Genomic DNA, 23,201 nt, shown 5'->3' on the forward strand with positions numbered 1-23,201 from the left:
CTGGACGCCTTCTGACCTTTTTTAGGAAAGCGAGGGTTGCGTCCACGTCCATGAAGGAAGAGGCGCATTTAACTTTTATGGCGCACGGCGACCACGGTCAGGGTGTTTCACAGCCTTCTCCTTACCCAGCCCTACCTTTCCAAAAGAGCTGCAGGGAAGGACTTTTTGGCTTCTGACGGCAAAGCTCTACGTGAGTGATCCTTGGCTTTTTTCTTTGACAGAGATGCTCACCCCAACCGAGTGTGTATAGAATGTGTCTTAGGGCATGGGTGTTGCTTTCAGTTGTCAGGTTTTTCTAGTCTTTAATCTCGAAAAATAGCATAGCTTTCATCTTTTTTTCTTGATATTTTATCCTTGTTATTTTTGAAGAGTATAGATGAAGTTATTTGGGTCAAAGATGTTCATTTTGAGTTTTCTGATGTATTTCATGTTTAACTTCAATATATGCATCTTTTTTTGCGGGAATACCACAGATGTGGTAAATCTCTCTCTCTCTCTTTTTTCCTTGAGACGGAGTTTCGCTCTTGTCGCCCAGGCTGGAGTGCATGGCACGATCTCAGCTAACTGCAACCTCCACCTCCCGGGTTCAAGCTATTCTCCTGCCTCAGCCTTCGAAGTAGCTGGGATTACAGGTGCCTGCCACCACACCCAGCTAATTTTAGTATTTTTAGTAGAGACGGGAGTTCACCATGTTAGCCAGACTGGTCTCAGACTCCTGACCTCAGGTAATTCAACCGCCTCTGCCTCCCAAAGTGCTGGAATTACAGGCATGAGCCACTGTGCCCAGCCTGAAGTGGTAAATTTCTTATTGCAACATAACAGGGGCATATGTCAGTTTGTCACTTCATTGGTGATCTCAACTTTTTTCACTTGGCCAAAGTCATGTTTGTCAGATTTCTGCATTGTAAAGTTATTATTTTGAATTTTTTTTTTTTTAACCCCAGGACCACAGATTCAAGTTGCTCTCAATATACACTCCCTAATTTTTTAGTTAAATAAAAGTTTTTAAGGAGAAATACATTTATTAGTGCACATTCTCCTGTAAAGGTGAGCTTCCCCTCCTCCTTCATTGCTTATTCATTCGTTCAACTATAAATATTCTATTAGTGTGGATGCAGAATCCAGTCTTATTAAGTTAAATGACATGTGGATTAACAATTACCAATACTTTGTCCAATTTTATTGAGGTGTATTCTATATATCATAGAATCTACCTATTTCATGTGTACACTTTAATGATTTTTTTTTTTTTTTTTTTGAGACAGTCTCGCTCTGTCACCCAGGCTGGAGTGCAGCGGCGCGATCTTGGCTCACTGCAAGCTCCGCCTCCCGGGTTCACGCCATTCTCCTGCCTCAGCCTCCGAAGTAGCTGGGACTACAGGCACCCGCCACCACACCTGGCTAATTTTTTGTATTTTTAGTAGAGACGGGGTTTCACTGTGTTAGCCAGGATGGTCTTGATCTCCTGACCTCGTGATCTGCCCGCCTTGGCCTCCCAAAGTGCTGGGATTACAGGTGTGAGCCACCACGCTTGACACTTTAATGATTTTTAGGAACTTTGTGGAGTGGAATAAACATCACCATAATTCAGTTTAAATCATTTTCATCCCCCATTAAGACTCCTTATGCCCACTTATAGTTAATCCTCTTTCTCACCTCAAATATGCAGAGATCACCTACCTACTTTCTCATTATATACACTTGCCTACTCTGGAACTTCATAGAAATAGATCATGCAATATGTGGGCCTTCCTATGTGACTGGCTTCTTTTACTTAGCATAATGTTTCCAAAGTTCATGTGTGGTGTAGCATGAACAGTACTTCATTCCTTTTAATTTCCAAATAAGATTCCATTGTAAGAATAGGCCACAATTTGTCTATCCCTGTACTCATAGGAGGGCATTTGTTGGTGTGCAGTTTTGGGTTACTATGAATGATGCTGTTGTGAACATTCATGTGTTCATTTACAATACACATTCGTGTTGGCGGATGGCATCCCTGGCCACACTTTCATGTCTCTTTCTCTGCTTTCCCTGGTACTTTCCAGACAGGATTCTGCTTTCCCTCGGACTGCATCACTCAGGACTCTGAATATTCCCTGAAATAGGAGGAAAAATGAACACGTTGAAGGTGAATACAGCTTGCTTCTCTTGCTGTTAAAATTTCTTTTTTATTTTTGAGATGGAGTCTTGTTCTGTCACCAAAGATGGAGTGCAGTGGCCTGATTTTGGCTCATTGCAATCTCTGCCTCCCGAGTTCAAGTAATTCTCCTGCTTCAGCCTCCCGAGTAGCTGGGAGTACAGGCACACACCACCACACCTGGCTAATTTTTGTATTTTTCGTAGAGACGGTGTTTCACCATCTTGGCCAGGCTGGTCTCAAACTCCTGACCTCAGGTGATGCACCCATCTCAGCCTCCCAAAGTGCTGGGATTGCAGGTGTGAGCCACCGTGCCTGACCGTATTTCATCTGACTACTCGTATTCTCAGATGTTCTTCTCAGTCTTGGGAAGACTTAGGGAGTACAACAGAGATATAGCATGGGAGAAACAGAATCTAGCTCCTCCTGTGTGAACACCTCCAATAATCCTTGTGTGAAGCTGCAGTTAAGCAGTTATATCCTGTTGTGTTGTGCCAACCTGAGAGCCAGCATCCACACGTGGCACTGCTCCTTCCAGGCACCATTTCGGGGTGACCTTCTTTCTTCCTGACTTGACACCTACTCAGATGGACCCAGTGCTCCAGGCACTCAAAGACAGTGATAACCATAGTCATGATAGAAAATCTTTACTTTCAGTATGGTAAAGGATACCGCACACAATGTTATCAGAAAATATAACAGCCTAGAGCGAAAATATTCACTACTTGTATATCTAAAAAAGATAAAATCCAACATAAGAATCTTACGTACAGAATAGAAAAAGAAAATCCAAAGGAATATGAATAAAGGGCATTAACAGGTAAGTTTAAAAGAAGAAATTGAGATGGCCAATAAATATTTGAAAAGGCGATGGTATTATTTATAATCAAATAAGTGAAACTGTTAAATTCTTCCTAATATGATTATAAAAATCATGGGAAAATTGATAACCTGCTCTTGATTATGGTAAGACAAATCAGTGTACATGTATCCTCTTGAGAGATCAGAGTTTGGTAAAAAATTGAGACCTGATATTATATGATCACAATTTTAAATATGCCTATTTATTGACATTTTAATTTTCATTTAAAATTATTTTAAATAAACAGGAGCAAAATCTACCCAAAATTTTTTTTACAGTATTGGTATTAATAAGCATATATAAAATTAAAGATTTTTTTTTTTTTTTTTTTTTTGAGATGGAGTCTCGCTCTGTCGCCCAGGCTGGAGTGCAGTGGCCGCATCTCAGCTCACTGCAAGCTCCACCTCCCGGGTTTACGCCATTCTCCTGCCTCAGCCTCCCGAGTAGCTGGGACTACAGGCGCCGGCCACCTCGCCCGGCTAGTTTTTTGTATTTTTTAGTAGAGACGGAGTTTCACTGTGTTAGCCAGGATGGTCTCGATCTCCTGACCTCGTGATCCACCCGTCTTGTCCTCCCAAAGTGCTGGGATTACAGGCTTGAGCCACCGCGCCCGGCCTAAAGATTATTTAGAGTAGATAAAAATAGATTATCGGCCGGGCGCGGTGGCTCACGCCTGTAATCCCAGCACTTTGGGAGGCCGAGGCGGGCGGATCACAAGGTCAGGAGATCGAGACCACGGTGAAACCCCGTCTCTACTAAAAATACAAAAAATTAGCCGGGCGCGGTGGCGGGCGCCTGTAGTCCCAGCTACTCAGGAGGCTGAGGCGGGAGAATGGCGTAAACCCAGGAGGCAGAGCTTGCAGTGAGCCGAGATCGCACCACTGCACTCCAGCCTGGGCGACAGAGCGAGACTCCGTCTCAAAAAACAAAACAAAACAAAAAAAAAATAGATTATCAATTCTTTGGAATACTGTGCAGACATGAAATGAGATAAAATGGATGGCAACAATGACAGTAATAATAAAAAATAATTTTAAAAAGCTAGTGTTTATTAGGTATTTAGTCTGTACTGATCAACTTTCCCAATGCTCCATGTATTTCCTTGTTTAATCACTGAAAAAACTACAATATGAAAATTGTTAGAGAGGGAATAAATAGGTGAACTGGTCCAAGGTCATGTGACCAGGAAGGCACAGAGCCTTGGGATGTGCTCCTAGGCACACTGTCTGCAGATCATAGATCAATGCTGCAATTAATGTATGTAGTTTATGCCTTGAGAGTACAGAGGATGTACTGCATAGCTGTCCCACACAGGATACCACAAGCTTGTTCGTTTGGTGGCAGATATTAAAGAAAAATTATAACATTCAGGGTTCAAGTATGAGAACAATGGGAATTATCAGACAAGACTGGGACTGAATTGCTAAATGTTACTGGGGCAGTTGGCAAGATTCATTGAAACCTATATATGTGCATCCCAGGATGTTGCATTTAGAGTCCTACAGGGTTACTTACAAGGAGACTCAGTAAGTGCACAAAGTAAACCTACAGGAGGTCTTTTCCATCGTTGAACTTCTGGTGGAGCTCAAGAAAATCCATCATTGTCAGGATACAGATAGAATGAGTAGAAAATCTATGAGTTGGCTGGGCGCAGTGGCTCATGTCTGTAATCCCAGCACTTTGGGAGGCCAAGGCAGGTGGATCACCTGAGGTCAGGAGTTTGAGACCAGCCTGGCCAATGTGGTGAAACCCCATCTCTACTAAAAATACAAAAATTAGCCAGGTATGGTGGTGGGCACCTGTAATTCCAGCTACTTAGGAGGCTGAAGTGGGAGGATCACTTGAACTCAAGAGGCGGAGGTTGCAGTGAGCCAAGATCACGCCACTGCACTCCATCCTGGGCAACAGAGCAAGACTGTCTCAAAAATAAATAAATAAATAAAATAAATAAATAAAAAATAAAAAAGGAAATCTATGTGTTGACCTATGTTTGTCAAGATCCAAAACAGCTTGTCTTCCCTCCCCTATGTTTGCTCTGTTCCACCCCTCTCTCAGTAGTCATTGGTCATGAGACTGAGGTTGCATATGTTTGATGCTGTAGGAGGCAGTGACTTTCAAGGATGTGGCTGTGGTCTTCAGTGAGGAAGAGCTGAGGCTGCTGGACCTTGCCCAGAGGAAACTGTACCGAGAAGTGATGCTGGAGAACTTCAGGAACCTGCTCTCAGTAGGTGAGGACAGGCGCTCTTTGTAAGGCAACGTCAGGACCAGGAGTGGCTTTGTATCTTGGAGTGTTCAAGTTTGAGTATGCATTGGGAACCTAAGTTTCTAGTAAATTTTACTTATTTGATTTTTTTCTAGGATGTATTAGCATTAAGCACATGACTTTTCATGTTCACAGGGCATCAACCACTCCACAGAGATACTTTCCACTTCCTAAAGGAAGAAAAGTTTTGGATGATGGAGACAGCAACCCAAAGAGAAGGGAATTTAGGTAAGAAGCAAGCAACTGTGTGTCCTTGTGCATGACTCTCCCGTCTGTTTTACTTCTGTCTGTTTCCCAGCTCTGTTGCCCTAGTCTAAATAGCCAAACTTCTTTCCTGAATTATTATAGCCAACTTTCGGCTGGTTGCCCTGCTCCCACTTTTCCCACCCTGACATCTGTTTTCCACATGGCAGCCAATGTGTTCCTTAGGAAATGTAAGTCAGATTTCCATTCCTCGGTTCAAAAGCCTTTCTGGCTGCTTATGTTTACTTAAGTTACAAGTGTTTTAAGTGCCCTTTAGAGACCATGTGATATGCTGTTCATCCCCCACCACCTCTCTGACTACATCTCCTGTCCTCTCCCTTTTGCCTTGTCTTTCCAGCCACACTGTCCTTCATACTGTTTCTCCAACCTGCCAAAGACACTGTATTGCCTGTTGTAGTAACCAATGACCACACATTTACTCGACTAAGCAACAAAAATTTATTATCTTTCTGTTCTTTAGGCCTGAAGTCTGACACATCTCACTGGATAATTATCAAGGTGTCTGTAGGTGTTTGTTTCTTCCTGGATGCTCTTGGGGAGAAGCCTTTATTTTGGTTTACCAGTCTCTAGGCACTCCTTGGCTCTTGTTTCCCTTCCTCCATCTTCAAAGGCAGCTACTTTGCATTTCTGATCCTTCTTCCATAGTCATGCTCACTCTGCCACTCTTCTTATGCCTCCGTCTCCTGCCTTTCAGGTTCCTTATGATTGTGTTGGTTACCCCTGGATGATCCACAATGACCTCACTTTCTAGTTAGCTGATTAGTGACCTTAATTGCATCTGCAATCCCAGTCCCCCTTGCTGTGTAATATAACATGTTTGTAGGTCTTGGGTACTGGATGTGGACATCTTTTATGAATCATTGTTCTGTCTACTACTGAAGCTTCTGCCTCGAGAGCCCTTACTTGCTCTTCTCTCTGATCAGAATACTCTTTCACCTCAAAACTTTCTGGCTTCTTCTTTAAGTATATTCAAGTCTCTGTTCAGTTTTAGAGAGGCCACTTCCAGCTACTGTATTTAAAATACTGTTCTAGGCCAGGCACTGTAGCTCACGCCCATAATCCCACTACTTTCAGAGATCAAGGCAAGTGGATCACTGAGGTCAGGAATTCGAGACCAGCCTGGCCAACATGGTGAAATCCCATCTCTACTAAAAATACAGAATTAGCCAGCTGTGGTAGCGTGTGCCTGTAGTCTCAGCTACTCGGGAGGCTGAGGCAGGAGAATCACTTGAACCCAGGAGGTGGAGGTTGCAGCGAGCCGAGATGGCTCCACCGCACTCTAGCCTTGGTGACAAAGTGAGACTCTGTCTCAAAAAAACAAACAAAACACAGTTCTATTTTTTTCTTCTTGTGCTGTCTTGCACTGTGTTTTATGTATTTCTGTTTACCTGTCACCTTTACCCCCAGGAATGTGATATCTAAGAGGAGGAATTTTAGCTGTTTTGCTCATGGCTATCTATTCACAGGCTAGAAGGTATTGTTCTGGTACATGGCAGGTATCTAATTATTTGTTATCCTGATAAATAAATTAATGGATGAGGGGAACTTCAGTGTCTCCAGGAATCATGGAGATAGATGGTTAATAAGTAATACACAAACTAGAGTGAATGAGAGCTATTGCAGAACATGTTTCTGTCTTTTGATGGCTGCCTATCTAATTAGAACTTTCTTAGGATTACTTGTTGGGATACTATTTTTAGGTACATGCAGTTTACCCACATCCCATGGAAACTTCTAAGGGTTTTTTTATGACCACACTGAGTACTATGCCTTCTCTCTGACTTGTCTTGGAGCTTTTTTTAAATTTTTATTTTTAAAAATTTTTTCTGTAAGTTATTGGAGTATAGGTGGTATTTGGTTACGTAAGTTCTTTAGTGATTTGTGAGAATTTGGTGCACTCATCACCCGAGCAGTATATACTACACATATTTGTAGTCTTTTCTCTCTTGCCCTCCTCCCATTCTTTCCTGCAAGTCCCCAAAGTCCATTGTCTCTTTTTTTTTTTATTTTTTATTTTTGAGATGGAGTCTTGCTCTGTCGCCCAGGCTAGAGTGCAGTGGCGCGATCTCTGCTCACTGTAAGCTCCACCTCCCGGGTTCATGCCATTCTCCTGCCTCAGCCTCCCGAGTAGCTGGGACTACAGGCGCCTGCCACCATGCCCTGCTAATTTTTAAAATATTTTTAGTAGAGACGGGGTTTCACCATGTTAGCCAGGATGGTCTTGATCTCCTGACCTTGTGATCCACCTGCCTCAGCCTCCCAAAGTGCTGGGATTACAGGCCATTGTCTCATTCTTATGCCTTTGCATCCTCATAGGTTAGCTCCCACATATCATTGAGAACATATGATGTTTGGTTTTCCATTCCTGAGTTACTTCACTTAGAATCATAGTTTCCAGTCTCATCCAGGTTGCTGCAAATGCTATTAATTCATTCCTTTTTATGAATGAGTAGCGTTCCATCATATATAATACCACAGTTTCTTTATTCACTCGTTAATTGATGGGCATTTGTGTTGGTTCCATGATTTTGCAATTTTGAATTGTGCTGCTATAAACATGCATGTGCAAGTATCTTTTTCGCGTAATGACTTCTTTTCCTCTGGATAGATACCCAGTAGTGGTATTGCTGGATCAAATGGTAGTTCTACTTTTAGTTCTTTAAGGAATTTCCACATTGTTTTCCATAGTGGCTGTACTAGTTTACATTCCCACCAGCTGTGTAGAAGTGTTCCCTATCACCACATCCACACCAGCATCTACTGTTTTTTGATTTTTGATTATGGCCATTCTTGCAGGAGTAAGGTGGTATCACACTGTGGTTTTGATTTGCATTTCCCTGATCATTAGTGATTTTGAGTTTTTTAAAAATATGTTTGTTGGCCATATATCTATATTCTTTTGAGAATTGTCTATTCATGTTCTTAGCCCACTTTTTGATGGGGTTGTTTGGTTTTTTCTTACTGATTTGTTTGAGTTTGTTGTAGACTCTGGATATTAGTTCTTTGTCAGATGTACAGATTGTAAAGATATTCTCCCACTTTGTGGGTTGTCTGTTTATTCTGGTGACTGTTCCTTTTGCTGTGCAAAAGCTCTTTAGTTTAATTAGGTCCCAATTATTTATCTTTGTTTTTATTGCATTTGCTTTTGGGTTCTTGATCATGAAATCCTTGCCTAAGCCAATGTCTAGAAGGATTTTTCCAATGTTATCTTCTACAGTTTTTATAGTTTCAGGTATTAGATTTGAGTCCTTAATCTATCTTGAATTGATTTTTGTATAAGGTGAGAGATGAAGATCCAGTTTCATTCTCCTACATGTGGCTAGCCAATTATCCCAGCACCATTTGTTGAAAAGGGTGTCCTTTCCCCACTTTATGTTTTTGTTTGCTTTGTCGAAGATCAGTTGGCTGTAAGGATTTGGGTTTATTTCTGGGTTCTCTATTCTGTTCCTTTGGTCTAAGTGCCTATTTTTATGCCAGTATCACACTATTTTGGTGACTATGGCCTTATAGTATAGTTTGAAATCAGTTAATGTGATGCCTCCAGATATGTTCTTTTTGCTTTAGTCTTGCTTTGGCTCTGTGAGCTCTTTTTTTGATTCCATATGAATTTTAGAATTGTTTTTTCTAATTCTATGAAGAATGATGGTGATATTTTGATAGGGATTGCATTTAATTTGTAGATTGCTTTTAGCAGTATTGTCATTTTCACAATATTGATTCTACCCATCCATGAGCATGAGATGTGTTTCCATTTGTTTGTGTCATCAGTGATTTCTTTCAGCAGTGTTCTGTTGTTTTCCTTGTAGAGGTCTTTTGACTCCTTGGTTATGTATATTCCTGAGTTTTTTTTTTTTTTTTTGCAGCTATTATAATAGGGGTTGAGTTCTTGCTTTGATTCTCTGCTTGGTTGCTGGCAGTGTATAGAAGAGCTACTGATTTGTGTACATTAATCTTATATTCGGAAACTTTGCTGAATTCTCTTTTCTTTTTTTTTGAGATGGAGTCTCGCTCTGTTGCCCACGCTAGAGTGTGGTGGCGAGATCTCAGCTCACTACAAGCTCCACCTCCCGGTTTCACGCCATTCTCCTGCCTCAGCCTCCTGAGTAGCTGGGACTACAGGCGCCCGCCACCCTGCCTGGCTAATTTTTTTGTATTTTTTTAGTAGAGACAGGGTTTCACCGTGTTAGCCAGGATGGTCTCGATCTCCTGACCTCGTGATCTGCCCGCCTCGGCCTCCAAAAGTACTGGGATGACAGGCGTCTGCGCCCGGCCGGCCTTTTGCCATTATATAATGCCTGTCTTTGTCTCTTTTAACTGCTGTTGCTTTAAAGTTTGTTTTGTCTGATACAAGAATAGTTACCCCTGCTCATTTTTTGGTGTCCATTTGCATGAAATGCCTTTTCCACCCTTTTACTTTAAGTTTATATGACTCCTTATGTGTTAGGTAAGTCACCTGAAGGTAGCAGATGGTTGGCTGGTGAGCTCATATCCATTCTGTAGTTCTGTATCTTTTAAGTGGAGCATTTAGGCCATTTACATTCAATGTTAGTATTGAGATATGAGGTGCCGTTGCATTCATCTTGCTATTTGTTGCCTGTGTACTTTGGTTTTTAAATTTTTTGTTTTTGCTTTCTAATATGTTTTTGTTTTATAGGTCCTGTATGATTTATGCTTTAAAGAGGTTCCATTTTGATGTGTTTCCAGGATTTGTTTCAAGATTTAGAGCGCCTTTTAGCAGTTCTTGTAGTGGTGGCTTGGTAGTGGCAAATTCTCTCAGCATTTGTCTGAAAAAGACTGTATCTTCCCTTCATATATGATGCTTAGTTTTGGTGGATACAAAATTCTTGGCTGATAATTGTTTTGTTGGAGGAGGCTGAAGATAGGGCCCCAATCCCTTCTAGCTTGTAGGGTTTCTATTGAGGAATCTGCTGTTAATCTGATAGGTTTTCCTTTATAGGTTACCTGGTGCTTCTGTCTCACAGCTCTTAAGATTTTTTCCTTCGTCTTAACTTTGGATAACCTGATGACAATGTGCCTAGGCAATGATCTTTTTGCAATGAAATTCCCAAGCATTGTTTGTGCTTTTTGTATTTGGATGTCTAGGCATCTAGCACGGCTGGGGAAGTTTTCCTCTATTATTTCCCCAAATATGTTTTTAGAATTTTAGAATTCTAAAAGAATTCTCTTCTTCCTCAGGAACACTGATTATTCTTAGGTTTAGTAATTTAACATAATCCCATACATCTTTGAGGCTTTGTTCATATTTTCTTATTCTTTTTTCTTTGTCTTTGTTGAATTGGGTTAATTCAAAGAACTTGTCTTGAAGCTCTGAATTTCTTTCTTCTACTTATTCAATTCTATAGCTGAGACTTTCCAGACCATTTTGCATTTCTATAAGTGTGTCCAGTATTTCCTGAATTTTGTATTGGTTTTTTTTAAGCTATCTATTTCCTTGAATATTTCTCCCTTCACTTATTGTATCCTTTTTGGCTTTGCCTTTCTCTGGTGCCTCCCTGATTAGCTTAATAACTAACCTCCTGAATTCCTTTTCAGGTAAATGAGGGATTTCTTCTTTTTTTGGATCCATTGCTGGTGAACTAGTGTGATTTTTTGGTGGATGTTAAAGTGCCTTGTTTTGTCATATTACCAGAGTTGGTTTTCTCATTTGGGTAGGCTCTGTCAGAGGGAAGGTCTAGGGCTGAAGACTGTTGTTCAGAGTCTTTTGTCCCACAGGGTGTTCCCTTGATGTAGTACTCTCCCCCTTTTCCTATGGATGTGGCTTCCTGTGAGCCAAACTGTAGTGATTGTTGTCTCTATTCTGGGTCTAGCTACTCAGCAAGTCTACCCAGCTCTGGGCTAGTACTGGGGGCTGTTTGCACAGAGTCCTGTGATATGAACTGTCTGTGGGTCTCTCAACCATAGATATCAGTGCCTGTTCCGGTGGAGGTGGCTGGGGTGTGCAATGGACTCTGTGAGGTTTCTTAGCTTTGGTGGTTTCATGCTTTATTTTTGTGCTGGTTGGTCTCCTGCCAGGAGATAGCACTTCCCTTCATATATGATGCTTTAATTTTGCAGAGCTCACACCTGCAAATTCATCAGAGAATCCACACTGGAGAGAAACCATTCAAATGTGAGCAGTGTGGGAAAGGCTTTAGTCGTAGATCAGGACTTTATGTTCATCGTAAATTACACACAGGAGTGAAACCTCATATTTGTTTGCCTCCAGACAAACAGAGACACTCTCCTCAGGCATGACATTTTAGGACCGAGAGATTGCCTGTCAGATGCTGAGGATATCACCCAGGCCTCTTTGTGACTTAGGATAATTTCTGTACTTCATAAAGATATGCAATACAAACTAAAATATACAAAGTTTTGATGATGTTGTGGCTTCTCCTTAAAGTTCACATTTGATTCATACTTCACTGTTTACATAATTTATTAGTTACATAATTTACCATGTAAGGTTTTATTTCTACCAAGTATTTCACATCTGACACTTGGTGTGGTTCTGAATTGGTCTCATGCAAACGAGAGTCCATAGTGTACTTGAAAAACACATTGGCTGGGCACAGTGGCTCAAGCCTGTAATCCTAGCACTTTGGGAGGCCAAGATGGGAGTATCACTTGTGGCCAGGAGTTCAAGACCAGCCTTGGCAATGTAGCAAGACCTCGTCTCTTCAAAAAAAATGTAAAAATTAGCTAGTCATGGTGGTATGTACCTGTAGTCCTAGCTACTCAGGAGGTGGACGTGGGAGGATCACTTGAGCCCAGGAGGTCAAGGCTGCAGTGAGCCATGATCGCGTCCCTGTACTCCAGCCTGGGTGACAGAGGGAGACACTCTCTTAAAAAAAGGAAAACACAATCTGAACATTCCCTGTATTTAATACAATTTCAGGCTATGTCCTAAGTATGAAATCTTGATAACATTGAATAAAGGCTTTACTTGCCCACATCTCTTAATTCTGTGTCATTATAGGAGACAAGATCCAAACTGAGATGGAGACTGTTCCAGAAGTAGGAACACATGAAGGGTTGTTCAGTCATCAAAACTGCGAACAAATTTCAAGTGACTTAACCAGGTTTCAAGACTCCATGGTAAACAGCTTTCAGTTCTCCAAACAAGATGATATGCCCTGCCAGGTTGATGCAGGACTATCTATAATTCACATAAGACAGAAACCTTCTGAGGGTAGGAAGTATAAAAAATTCTTTAGTGATGTCTCCATCCTTGATCTTCATCAACAATTACAGTCAAGAGATAAGTCTCATACATGTGATGAATGTGGAAAGAGTTTCTGTTATAGCTCAGCTCTTCGTATTCATCAGAGAGTTCACATGGGGGAGAAACTCTATAATTGTGATGTGTGTGGTAAGGAATTCAATCAGAGCTCACATCTGCAAATTCATCAGAGAATCCACACTGGAGAGAAACCATTCAAATGTGAGCAGTGTGGGAAAGGCTTTAGTCGTAGATCAGGACTTTATGTTCATCGTAAATTACACACAGGAGTGAAACCTCATGTTTGTGAAAAATGTGGGAAGGCCTTCATTCATGATTCCCAGCTTCAGGAACATCAAAGAATCCATACTGGGGAGAAGCCATTCACATGTGATACATGTTGTAAGAGCTTCCGTAGTAGAGCAAATCTTAATAGGCATTCCACGGTTCACATGCTAGAGAAACCATTCAGATGTGATATATGTGGTAAGAGCTTTGGTCTGAAATCAGCACTTAATAGTCATCGCATGGTCCACACAGGAGAGAAACGGTACAAATGTGAGGAATGTGGAAAACGCTTCATTTATAGGCAAGATCTTTATAAGCATCAGATAGACCACACAGGGGAGAAGCCATATAATTGTAAAGAATGTGGAAAGAGCTTCAGATGGGCCTCAGGTCTTTCAAGACATGTGCGAGTCCACAGTGGAGAGACACCATTCAAATGCGAAGAATGTGGGAAGGGATTTTACACAAATTCACAACGTTATTCTCACCAGAGAGCCCACAGTGGAGAAAAGCCATATAGATGTGAGGAGTGTGGGAAGGGCTACAAAAGGAGGTTGGATCTTGACTTTCATCAGAGGGTCCACAGAGGAGAGAAACCCTATAATTGTAAAGAATGTGGGAAGAGCTTTGGCTGGGCCTCATGTCTTTTGAATCATCAGAGAATCCACAGTGGAGAAAAACCATTTAAATGTGAAGAATGTGGGAAAAAATTTACTCAGAATTCACAACTTTATACCCATCGTAGAGTCCACAGTGGAGAAAAACCATTCAAATGTGAGGAGTGTGGGAAAAGATTTACTCAGAATTCACAACTTTATTCTCATCGCAGAGTCCACACTGGAGTAAAGCCATATAAATGTGAAGAGTGTGGGAAGGGCTTCAACAGTAAGTTTAATCTTGACATGCACCAGAGGGTCCACACCGGAGAGAGACCTTATAATTGTAAAGAATGTGGGAAGAGCTTTAGCCGGGCATCAAGTATTTTGAATCATAAGAGACTCCATGGTGATGAAAAGCCATTCAAATGTGAAGAATGTGGGAAGAGATTTACTGACAAATCACAGCTTCATTCCCATCAGAGGGTTCACACTGGGGAAAAGCCATACAAATGTGAGAAGTGTGGAAAGGGTTTCAGATGGGCCTCAACTCATCTAACCCATCAGAGACTCCATAGTAGAGAAAAAGTACTTCAATGTGAGGACTGTGGGAAAAGCATTGTACACAGTTCATGTCTTAAAGACCAACAAAGAGACCACAGGGAAGAGAAAACATCTAAATGTGAGGACTGTGGGAAGCGTTACAAGAGGCGCTTGAATCTTGATATGCTTTTGTCATTATTTTTAAATGACACATAATTATTGTACTCGTTTATGGGGCACATGTGATAGTTGGTACAAGTATACGATGTGTAATGATCAAATCAGTATAATTAACGTATCCATCACCTCAAACATTTATCATTTCTTTGTGTTGGGAACCTTTAAAATTAACTCTTCTAGCTATTTGAAAATAATACGTTGTTAATTACAATCACCCTGTAGTGGTGTAAAACACTAGAACTTATTCCTCCTACCTGCCTGTATTTCTATATTCATTAACCAACCTTTGGCTACCGCCCTGCCTCCTCACCTCTAAGAACTACTGTTCTACTCTCTACCTCTATGAAATTAACTTTTTGAGCTTCCACATATATGTGAGAACATGTAGTATTTATTATTCTGTGCCTGGTATATATCACTTAGTATAATGCCCTGTAAGGCTCATTCACTTTGCTGTGAGTGATAGAATTTTGTTGTTTTTCATGGCTACATAGTACTCCGATGTGTATATTTGCCACATTTTCTTTTTTTTTTTTTTTTGAGACGGAGTCTTGCTCTGTCGCCCAGGCTGGAGTGCAGTGGCCGGATCTCAGCTCACTGCAGGCTCCGCCTCCCGGGTTTACGCCATTCTCCTGCCTCAGCCTCCCGAGTAGCTGGGACTACAGGTGCCCGCCACTTCGCCCGGCTAGTTTTTTGTATTTTTTAGTAGAGACGGGGTTTCACCATGTTAGCCAGGATGGTCTCGATCTCCTGACCTTGTGATCCGCCCGTCTCGGCCTCCCAAAGTGCTGGGATTACAGGCTTGAGCCACCGGCCACATTTTCTTTATTCATTCATCCAGTGGACACTTAGGTTGATTACATATCTTGGCCTATTTCTTGGCTATCGTGAATGGTGCTGCAATAAACATGGGGGGTGGAGATAACACTTTAACATACTGATTTCCTTTTCTTTGGGTATGTATCAAGTATATAATAATATGACATGACTCAAAATTAAGGAATAGGATTGTGGAAATTGGTTTTCAAAACAAAATGTTCTCTAGTTTGAATATAGAGAAAAATTGGTGAGTGTCTTCAGCTGTCCTCGTACATAATGCATGTGAACTTGCTTTAAGCATAAGTGAAGGAGTGGAAAAATCCTGGAGATAGAAATAAAGGGGTATACATGTGGACATAAAGAATCAACAAAGATTCTTTTAAGAAAAGATGTGTATGGGTTGGGAACAATAGCATGACAGCAGTGGGGCCTCTAACAGTCTGGAACCAGTTAGGACACAGAGCAGGATTGTCATTCTATTCATAGACACCGTGGTGATATTTTGGGTACATTAGGTTAAACGGCTTTCTTCAGCAAAATGTCTACTAGAGATAGATTTGATTTTTATTCTTAATGTTCTAGACTGTATCTTTTCAGGATGCTAGGTACTTTATGAACATCCATGCTGTCTCAATTTGCATAGTGGGTTGGAGGTCCCTAAGACAATCTCTCCAGGTTCTGTGATTTGCTAAGAGGACTCAGAATATAGTTGTACTCATGCCTATATTATGGTGACAGGATACAAATAATCAGTAAAGGGAAAAGGTTCTTGGATAATATCTGGAGGGAATCAGATATAAATTTGTAAAGATCCTTTGTGCATGGAGTAACAGGTCGCAATTCCTCCAGTATTGAATTGTGATTGTACTTGTGAAATGTCTACAATGGAAGTTAATTATCAACCCGTACCTAAGGTTCTTATTGGGACTAATCATGTAGGTATCATCCCTCCAAAATCAAGATTCTAGACTCCAAGAAGGGGAGCAAGTGTTCAGAATAACTTGAACCATGCCTACCAGTTATGAAATGGTGGCAACCCTCTCAAACTCCATGTATCCTAACACCAGCTAAAGGCCAGTCTTGTAAGCAGTCCTGTCTAGGATTTGCAGTCTCAGGCCTGTTATATTAACTTTTTGTGCACATAGTATTAGAAAACTATTGGCTGCAGTCTTCTTTTTGTTTTGTGTGTTTTGGCTTTTAACTGTCACCAGATACCAGAATAGCTCATCTCCAAGGTAACTGTAACAGAATACTCAGCAGGTTAAACAGAAAATACTTGCCTATTACAATTATTAAAAGTTTGGTAGGGTCTATATCTGCTCTCTGGTGTGTCCTGCATCATCAACTTGGTTACAACATGGTGTTAACATGTGGGACTTACTGTGTTTCTGGTTAATATTTCTGTTTCTCCCAACCACACTGAATATTAAATACCTAGTTCTATATCTAGTATCCTGAGCTTATGTGGGGCTAATGTTCTTTGCCATTTTTCACCACAGATTTTATTTCCTTTTTCTTTTGTGGACACTGGTGAGTTCCCTAGTATAACTTTGACTTGGGTGTATTTTCACAATTGGTGGGGATTATTACAGATTATCATCCTTCCTCTGTGTTTGAAAAAGGAGGGAGGCTTCAAGTCAGGTTAGCTGAACTTCCTTTGTTGGTCTTGTTATCCATAATATAAAAAATAAATTGATGAGGCTGGGCATGGTGGCTCACGCCTGTAATTCCAGCACTTAGGGAGGCTGAGGCGGAGTTTTAGACCAGCCTAGTCAACACAGTGAAACCTCATCTCTACTAAAAATACAAAAAATTAGCCAGGTATGGTGGTGTGTGCCTGTAATCCTAGCTACTCAGGAGGCTGAGGCAGGAGAATCATTTGAGCCTAGGAGGCAGAGGTTGCAATGAGCCAAAATCGTGCCACTGCACTCCTGCCTGTGTGATAGAGTGAGTCTCCATCTCAAAAAAAAAAAAAAAAGAATAATAATAATAAATAAGTTTGTGAGAAATCTATTAAATTGTTACATAATCTATATAGGTAGAAGGTTTCTATTTCAAGTGAACCAAAGTGTAACTTAAATCCTCTAATGCAGACTCACAGCCCAAAAATAAATTCCAAGACATGTCCAGTTTACAAATCCACAATTCCTTTGATGGGGTGGGAGGGCAGTTCTGGATAAGGATGGACCCTGCTAGATTGCAAAAGTTTACAGCACTAATTTTTTCCCCAGAGATCTCCATAAGGACCTACAGTCATGAACTTCTGTGACTATGTACTCAAAAAGAGAAATAATCACACATTTTGGCAGCGACTGAATTATTGTTTTCAAGTAGGATAAATCCAAAGAGACCCACACTGAGACACATTATAATCAAAAGACAAAGGAACACCTTGAAAGCAGCAGCATGAAAGTGACTTGTCATGTACAAGAGATCCTCAATAATATCAGTGGCTCTGGCCAGGTACAGTGGCTCATGCCTATAATCGCACTTTAGGCGGCTGAAGCAGGCGGATCGCATGACGTCAGGAGTTTGAGACCAGACTAGCCAACTCGGTGAAACCCTGTGTCTACTAAAAATACAAAAATAAGCCAGGCATGGTGGTGCACACTTGTAGTGCCAGCTACTCGGGAGGCTGAGGCAGGAGAATCGCTTGAACCTGGGAGGCGGAGATTGCAGTGAGCTGAGATCATGCCCCTGCACGCTAGCCTGGGCGATGGAGACTCTGTCTCAAAAAAGGAAAAAGGAAAAAAAAAAAAAAAAAAAAAAAGATCATCAGTGGATTTCTCTGCAAATCTCCAAGGCCAGATGATGTATTAAAGTGCTGGAAAAAAACCTGGTGTATTGAGGATTCTATATTCAGCAAAACTATACTTCCAAAATGAGCGATCAATTAATAACTTTTCAGGAAAAACATAAGCTGAGAGAATTAATTGGCAGTAGACAAGTTATTCAAGAATTGATAAAGGGGCCAGGTGCAGTCACGCCTGTAATCTCAGCACTTTGGGAGGCTGAGGCAGGCAGATCATTTGAGGCCAGGAGTTTGAGACCAGCATGGCCAACATGGTGAAACCCTGTCTTTACTAAAAATACAAAAATTAGCCGGGCTTGCTAGTGGGCACCTGTAATCGCAGCTACACAGGAGGCTGAGGCAGGAGAATTGCTTGAACCTGGGAAGTGGAAGTTGCAGTGAGCCAAGATTGCGCCACTGTACTCCAGCCTGGAAAACTGATAAAGGGAATCAATCCTTCCAAGTTGAAATGAAAGGATTTTAGACAATAACTTGAAATCATATGAAAATATAAAGATCTATACTAAAGGCAATTACATGAAGCAATACAAACAACATTATGATAGTAATTTTAGTTTGTAATCCCAGTTTTTATTTTCTATACAGTGTAAAAGACAAATGCATAAAAATGACTACCAATCTATGTAAATAAGTACACAATACGTAAAGATGTACTATGAGATCAGTAACAGTATGGGAAGGAAGAAGCTGTGAAGGAGTAGGGTTCTTATATGTGATTGAAGTGAAGTTGGTATCAATGTAAAACGTTGTTATAACTTTAGGATGTTGCCTATACTTATGATAGCTATAAAGAAAATACCAATGAAACATGCACAAAGGAAAATAAGAAGTGATTCAAGGCAGGGCACAGTGGCTCATGCCCGTAATACCAGCACCTCCAGAGGCTGAGGCGGGTGGATCATGAGGTCAAGAGATCAAGACCATTCTGACCAACATGGTGAAATCCCATCTCTACTAAAAATACAAAAAAAATTAGTTGGGCGTGGTGGCATGTGCCTGTAGTCCCAGCTACTCAGGAGGCTGAGGCAGGAGAATTGCTTGAACCCAGGAGGTAGAGGTCTTGTAGTAGGCTGAGAATACGCCACTGCACTCCAGCCTGGGCGACACAGTGAGACTCCATCTCAAAAAAAAAAAAAAAAAAAAAAAGAAAAAAGAAGTGATTCAAAATGTATCACTACAAAAAAAGACCTCAACACAAAGGACAATAGTAATGAAGGAAATGAGGGGAAAAAACACAATAGGACATACAAAACACAAATTTAAAATGGTAATCCTTACCTGTGTATAATTAGTTTAAGTGAAATTAATGAAACTTCCCAATAAAAAGATGTAGTTTGTCAAAATGATTGAAAGACAGTATCTAATTATATGCTCTGCACATTAGAACTAATGACATGCATAGATGAAAGGCAAATGATGGAGAAAGGTATTCCATGTAAAAAAAGTAACAGTGCAGGTAGCTATACTAACAACAGATAAATTAGATTTTAAGTCAAAAACTGTTAAACGAGACATTAATATTGCTAAAAGGTTCATTTCACTAAGATGAAACACTTATATATGCACCAAATGTCAGAGTTCTGAAATATAAAATGTAAATACTGACAGAATTGAAGGGAGAAATATACAGCTCTCCAATAATAGAAAGAGACTCCCTACCTTTCTTTCAAATGCATAGGACACCCAGACCAAAGATAAATAAGGAAACAGATAATTTGAAGAACATTATACATCAATTCAACCTAAGAGACATTTACATAACTCTCCGTCCCTCAACAGAATACACATTTTCTCAACTGCACATGAAACAGTCTTCAAGACAGACCATATATTAGGCCACAAAACAAGTCTTGATAAATGTAAAAGTTTGACACTATAAAAATGTATTTTCCAATTGCAATCTAGATCATAGCAAGTAGACATCAATAGCAGTATAAAAAGTGGAAAAAGACTGAGGCGAGAGGACTGCTTGAGTCTAGAAGTTTGAGACCAGCCTGAGCAACATGGTGAGACTCTGTCTCTACCACAAAAAACAAAAAACAAACAAAAAGGCCGGGCCGAGGTGGGCAGATCACTCAAGGTCAGGAGTTCAAGACCAGCCTGACCAACATGGTGAAACCCCATCTCTACAAAAAATACAAAATTAGTTGAGCGTGGTGGTGCATGCCTATAATCCCAGCTACTTGGGAGGCTGAGGCAGGAGAATCGCTTGAACCTGGGATGCAGACATTGCACTGAGCCGAGATTGCATCATTGCACTCCAGCCTGGGCAATAAGAGCGACACTCCGTCTCAAAAAAAAAAAAAAATAAAAAGTATATATTTGCTAGTTTTGTCAGCTGAGGGGGTCAAGAATCAATAACACTAAGGTAGCAGTGATCACACCCAGCACTCAGTTCTTTGTTTCTAACTACATTTTCCACAAATAGGAACCAGAAGTCCTAGGAGAAATATCTGATCTCATGGCTAGGGTAGGGAAAATACCCAATGAACTTGAAAAATACCTAATGAACTTGGAACACACAGCACACAGTATCAGAAAGTAAACCAGTGCACAAGGAGCTCATATCATGATGAACAGGAAGAGCTAGAAGGCAATAGGGGACTGCTTGAAGAGGATTTTACTGGCAAAATCTGAGACAACCAGAGAATCAAAATAATAACAGTAGTAGATGTGAACTCATTAATATAATAGAAATTCACAAATCCACACTGGTATAAACAAATAAATAATATAGATGGAAAGCTTTTTCTTAGAGCATAATGCCAAGAAATAAACATAGAATAAGTTGGAGTATCTCAATTTTTCACCAGATAGTAGTAACTTTTTAGGGGAAAAATAATTTTAGAGTGCAGAATTCTGGAGAGAAACACCTTAATCAACTGTTCAAGTTTAGCAGCACCATTAATGGATAAAAACTAGTATCTGGTACATCTTGAGATCATGCACTAAGGAGAGGAATTGATCATAATCCAGAAAAACATAATCTTGAATGTTGGAGTCGCTGAAGATCAAAATGTTAAAAATATAACTCTGGAAAAATAATTTTAAATTATTTAGAAGATATTGATTGATTTACATTTCTTTCTTCCTTTTTTTTTTTTTTTTTTTCTGAGACAGTCTTGCTCTGTCACTCAGCTGGAGTGCATTTCGCTTCCTTCCTCCCTCCCTTCCATTTATTATTATTATTTTTTTCTGAGACAGTGTCTCGTTCTGTCACCCAGATTGGAGTACAGAGGCGTGATCTTGGTCTCCCAAGTTCAAGTGATTCTTGTACCTCAGCCTCCTGAGTAGCTGGGATTACACGCATGTACCACCATGCCACGCCCAGCTAATTTTTTGTATTTCTAGTAGAGACAGCGTTTCACTATGTTGGCTAGGCTGGTCTCCAGCTCCTGGCCTCAAGTAATCCACTGGCCTTGGCCTTCCAAAGTACTGGGTTTACAAGCGTGAGCCACTGCGCCTGGTCAAGATAGAGCATCTCAATGAATTTTGTCATTTGGAAGGGCAGACTAGAGCAACAATACAGCTGTAACTGGCATAGAAATAGCAGTCAGTCAATTTTCAAAGAAGGGGGATGTATGGCATTGTGTGGTTAGCATAGTAACCTTGTTTTTATGTGTAAACAAAATTGTGAAAATGTTTATAAAATGAATCTAGAACGTGAGACTTCGTTTTTTAAAAAACAAAAACATAGATTGGTGTGTATTAGTCCATTCCCGCATTGCTATAAAGAAATACTTGAGTCTGGGTAATTTATAAAGAGGTTTAATTGGCTAATGCAGGGTCCTGCAGGCTGTAGAGGAAGTATGGCAGCATCAGCTCAGCTTCTGGGGAGGCCTCTGGAAACTTACAATTATGCTGCAAGGCAACTAGGGAGCCAGCACTTCACATGGCCACAGTAGGAGGAAAAGAGCGAGCAGTGAGGTGCTACACAATTTTGAACAACCAGATCTCATGAGAACTCTATCAGGAGAACAGCACTAGGGGGATGGTGCTAAACCATTAGAAACCTCCCCAATGAGCCAATCACCTCCTACCAGGCCCCAACTCCAACATTGGGGATCACATTTCAAAGTGAGATTTGGGTGGGGACACAGATCTAAACAATATACATAGGCCAATGTATGTTTATGAGGAGAAAAAAATCTGGTTATCTTTTTTTATTTTTTCCCGAGACGGAGTCTTGCTCTGTCGCCCAGACTGGAGTGCAGTGGCACGATCATCCGCTCACTGCAACCTCCGCCTCTCAGGTTCAAGCGATTCTCCTGTCTCAGTCTCCCGAGTAGCTGGGATTACAGGCACACGCCACCATGCCCGGCTAATTTTTGTATTCTTAGTAGAGATGGGTTTTCACCATATTCTCCTGGCTGCTCTCAAACTCTTGACATTGTGATCCGCCCGCCTCGGCCTCCCAAAGTGCTGGGATTACACGCGTGAGTCACCGCACCCAGCCCCTGGTTATCTTGAAGAAGGATTTTAGATGGGTTGTTTTCTGATTTTGCCTTATTCTATTATTAATTTGTATCAACCAACATAAGCCAGATTCCAAATTGCTAACTATAATAACGATATTTTAACCAAAAAATATAAAGGGAGAAAATAAAATATTTTCCCTATGTATAAGATCCTTCTTAATGCTACTGCATTAAATAAATCATAGGCATTGGGTGTCTGACATCAATGCCAAGCGCTTCACCAGTTACACTTGCTTTGAAGTACTGGGCAATTTACGGCCTTCTCTGAAATTTGGTGTTTTTACCTCTTCAGTAGACATAATACCACGAAAAGTGTAATGAAGGAAGATAGCTTTTCCATGAGGACGAGGCTTCCCCACTGGCCCTTTCCTGCCAAACCAGTGGTACCACAGCGTCCAGAGTAGGGCCTGGCGCCTCTGTTCTTCATTGCCTCTCCCAAATCATTGTACTTTGCTCATTCTTTAAACTTTTAGTTTTAGCCTTATATTATCAGTTTATAGTAATCAATCATCAATCATCTACTGACCCCTAAAAAGTCATTCCTCGTTTATTCCTTGAAGATTGGATCTCCTCGCTTTCCAATAACGCTCCTGTAGTCCTGGGAGGAGTTTAGACTTCAGGAATTCCTGTCTGTTCAGTATTTTCGCTCAAGGACTCAGGGAGAGGGAAGGACGATCCTCAGGGTCACAGTCCACATTCCCTACTAGGCGCTCAGAGATATAGGATTCGTTCCC

General features: G+C 40.8%; 1 protein-coding gene across 1 annotated transcript; it reads left to right on the forward strand.

Annotated features, from left to right (window-relative positions):
• Positions 1–2,101: 2,101 nt before the first annotated feature.
• On the forward strand, positions 2,102–16,627 carry LOC105463831 (zinc finger protein 225). The gene is made up of 4 exons (XM_011711198.2): positions 2,102–2,131; positions 5,104–5,230; positions 5,401–5,493; positions 12,509–16,627. Exons 1-4 carry the CDS (start codon positions 2,117–2,119, stop codon positions 14,392–14,394), a joined length of 2,121 nt encoding a protein of 706 aa, XP_011709500.2. The 5' UTR covers positions 2,102–2,116; the 3' UTR covers positions 14,395–16,627.
• Positions 16,628–23,201: the final 6,574 nt, after the last annotated feature.

Source organism: Macaca nemestrina, chromosome 20, assembly GCF_043159975.1.
Source record: "Macaca nemestrina isolate mMacNem1 chromosome 20, mMacNem.hap1, whole genome shotgun sequence".
Taxonomy (NCBI): domain Eukaryota; kingdom Metazoa; phylum Chordata; class Mammalia; order Primates; family Cercopithecidae; genus Macaca; species Macaca nemestrina.

Excerpts from the sequence above, each read along its gene's own strand:
- LOC105463831 (XM_011711198.2), top strand. Across the intron at positions 5,231-5,400 it reads CAGGAACCTGCTCTCAGTAG|GGCATCAACCACTCCACAGA; the intron begins GTGAGGACAGGC and ends TCATGTTCACAG. Across the intron at positions 5,494-12,508 it reads CCAAAGAGAAGGGAATTTAG|GAGACAAGATCCAAACTGAG; the intron begins GTAAGAAGCAAG and ends GTGTCATTATAG.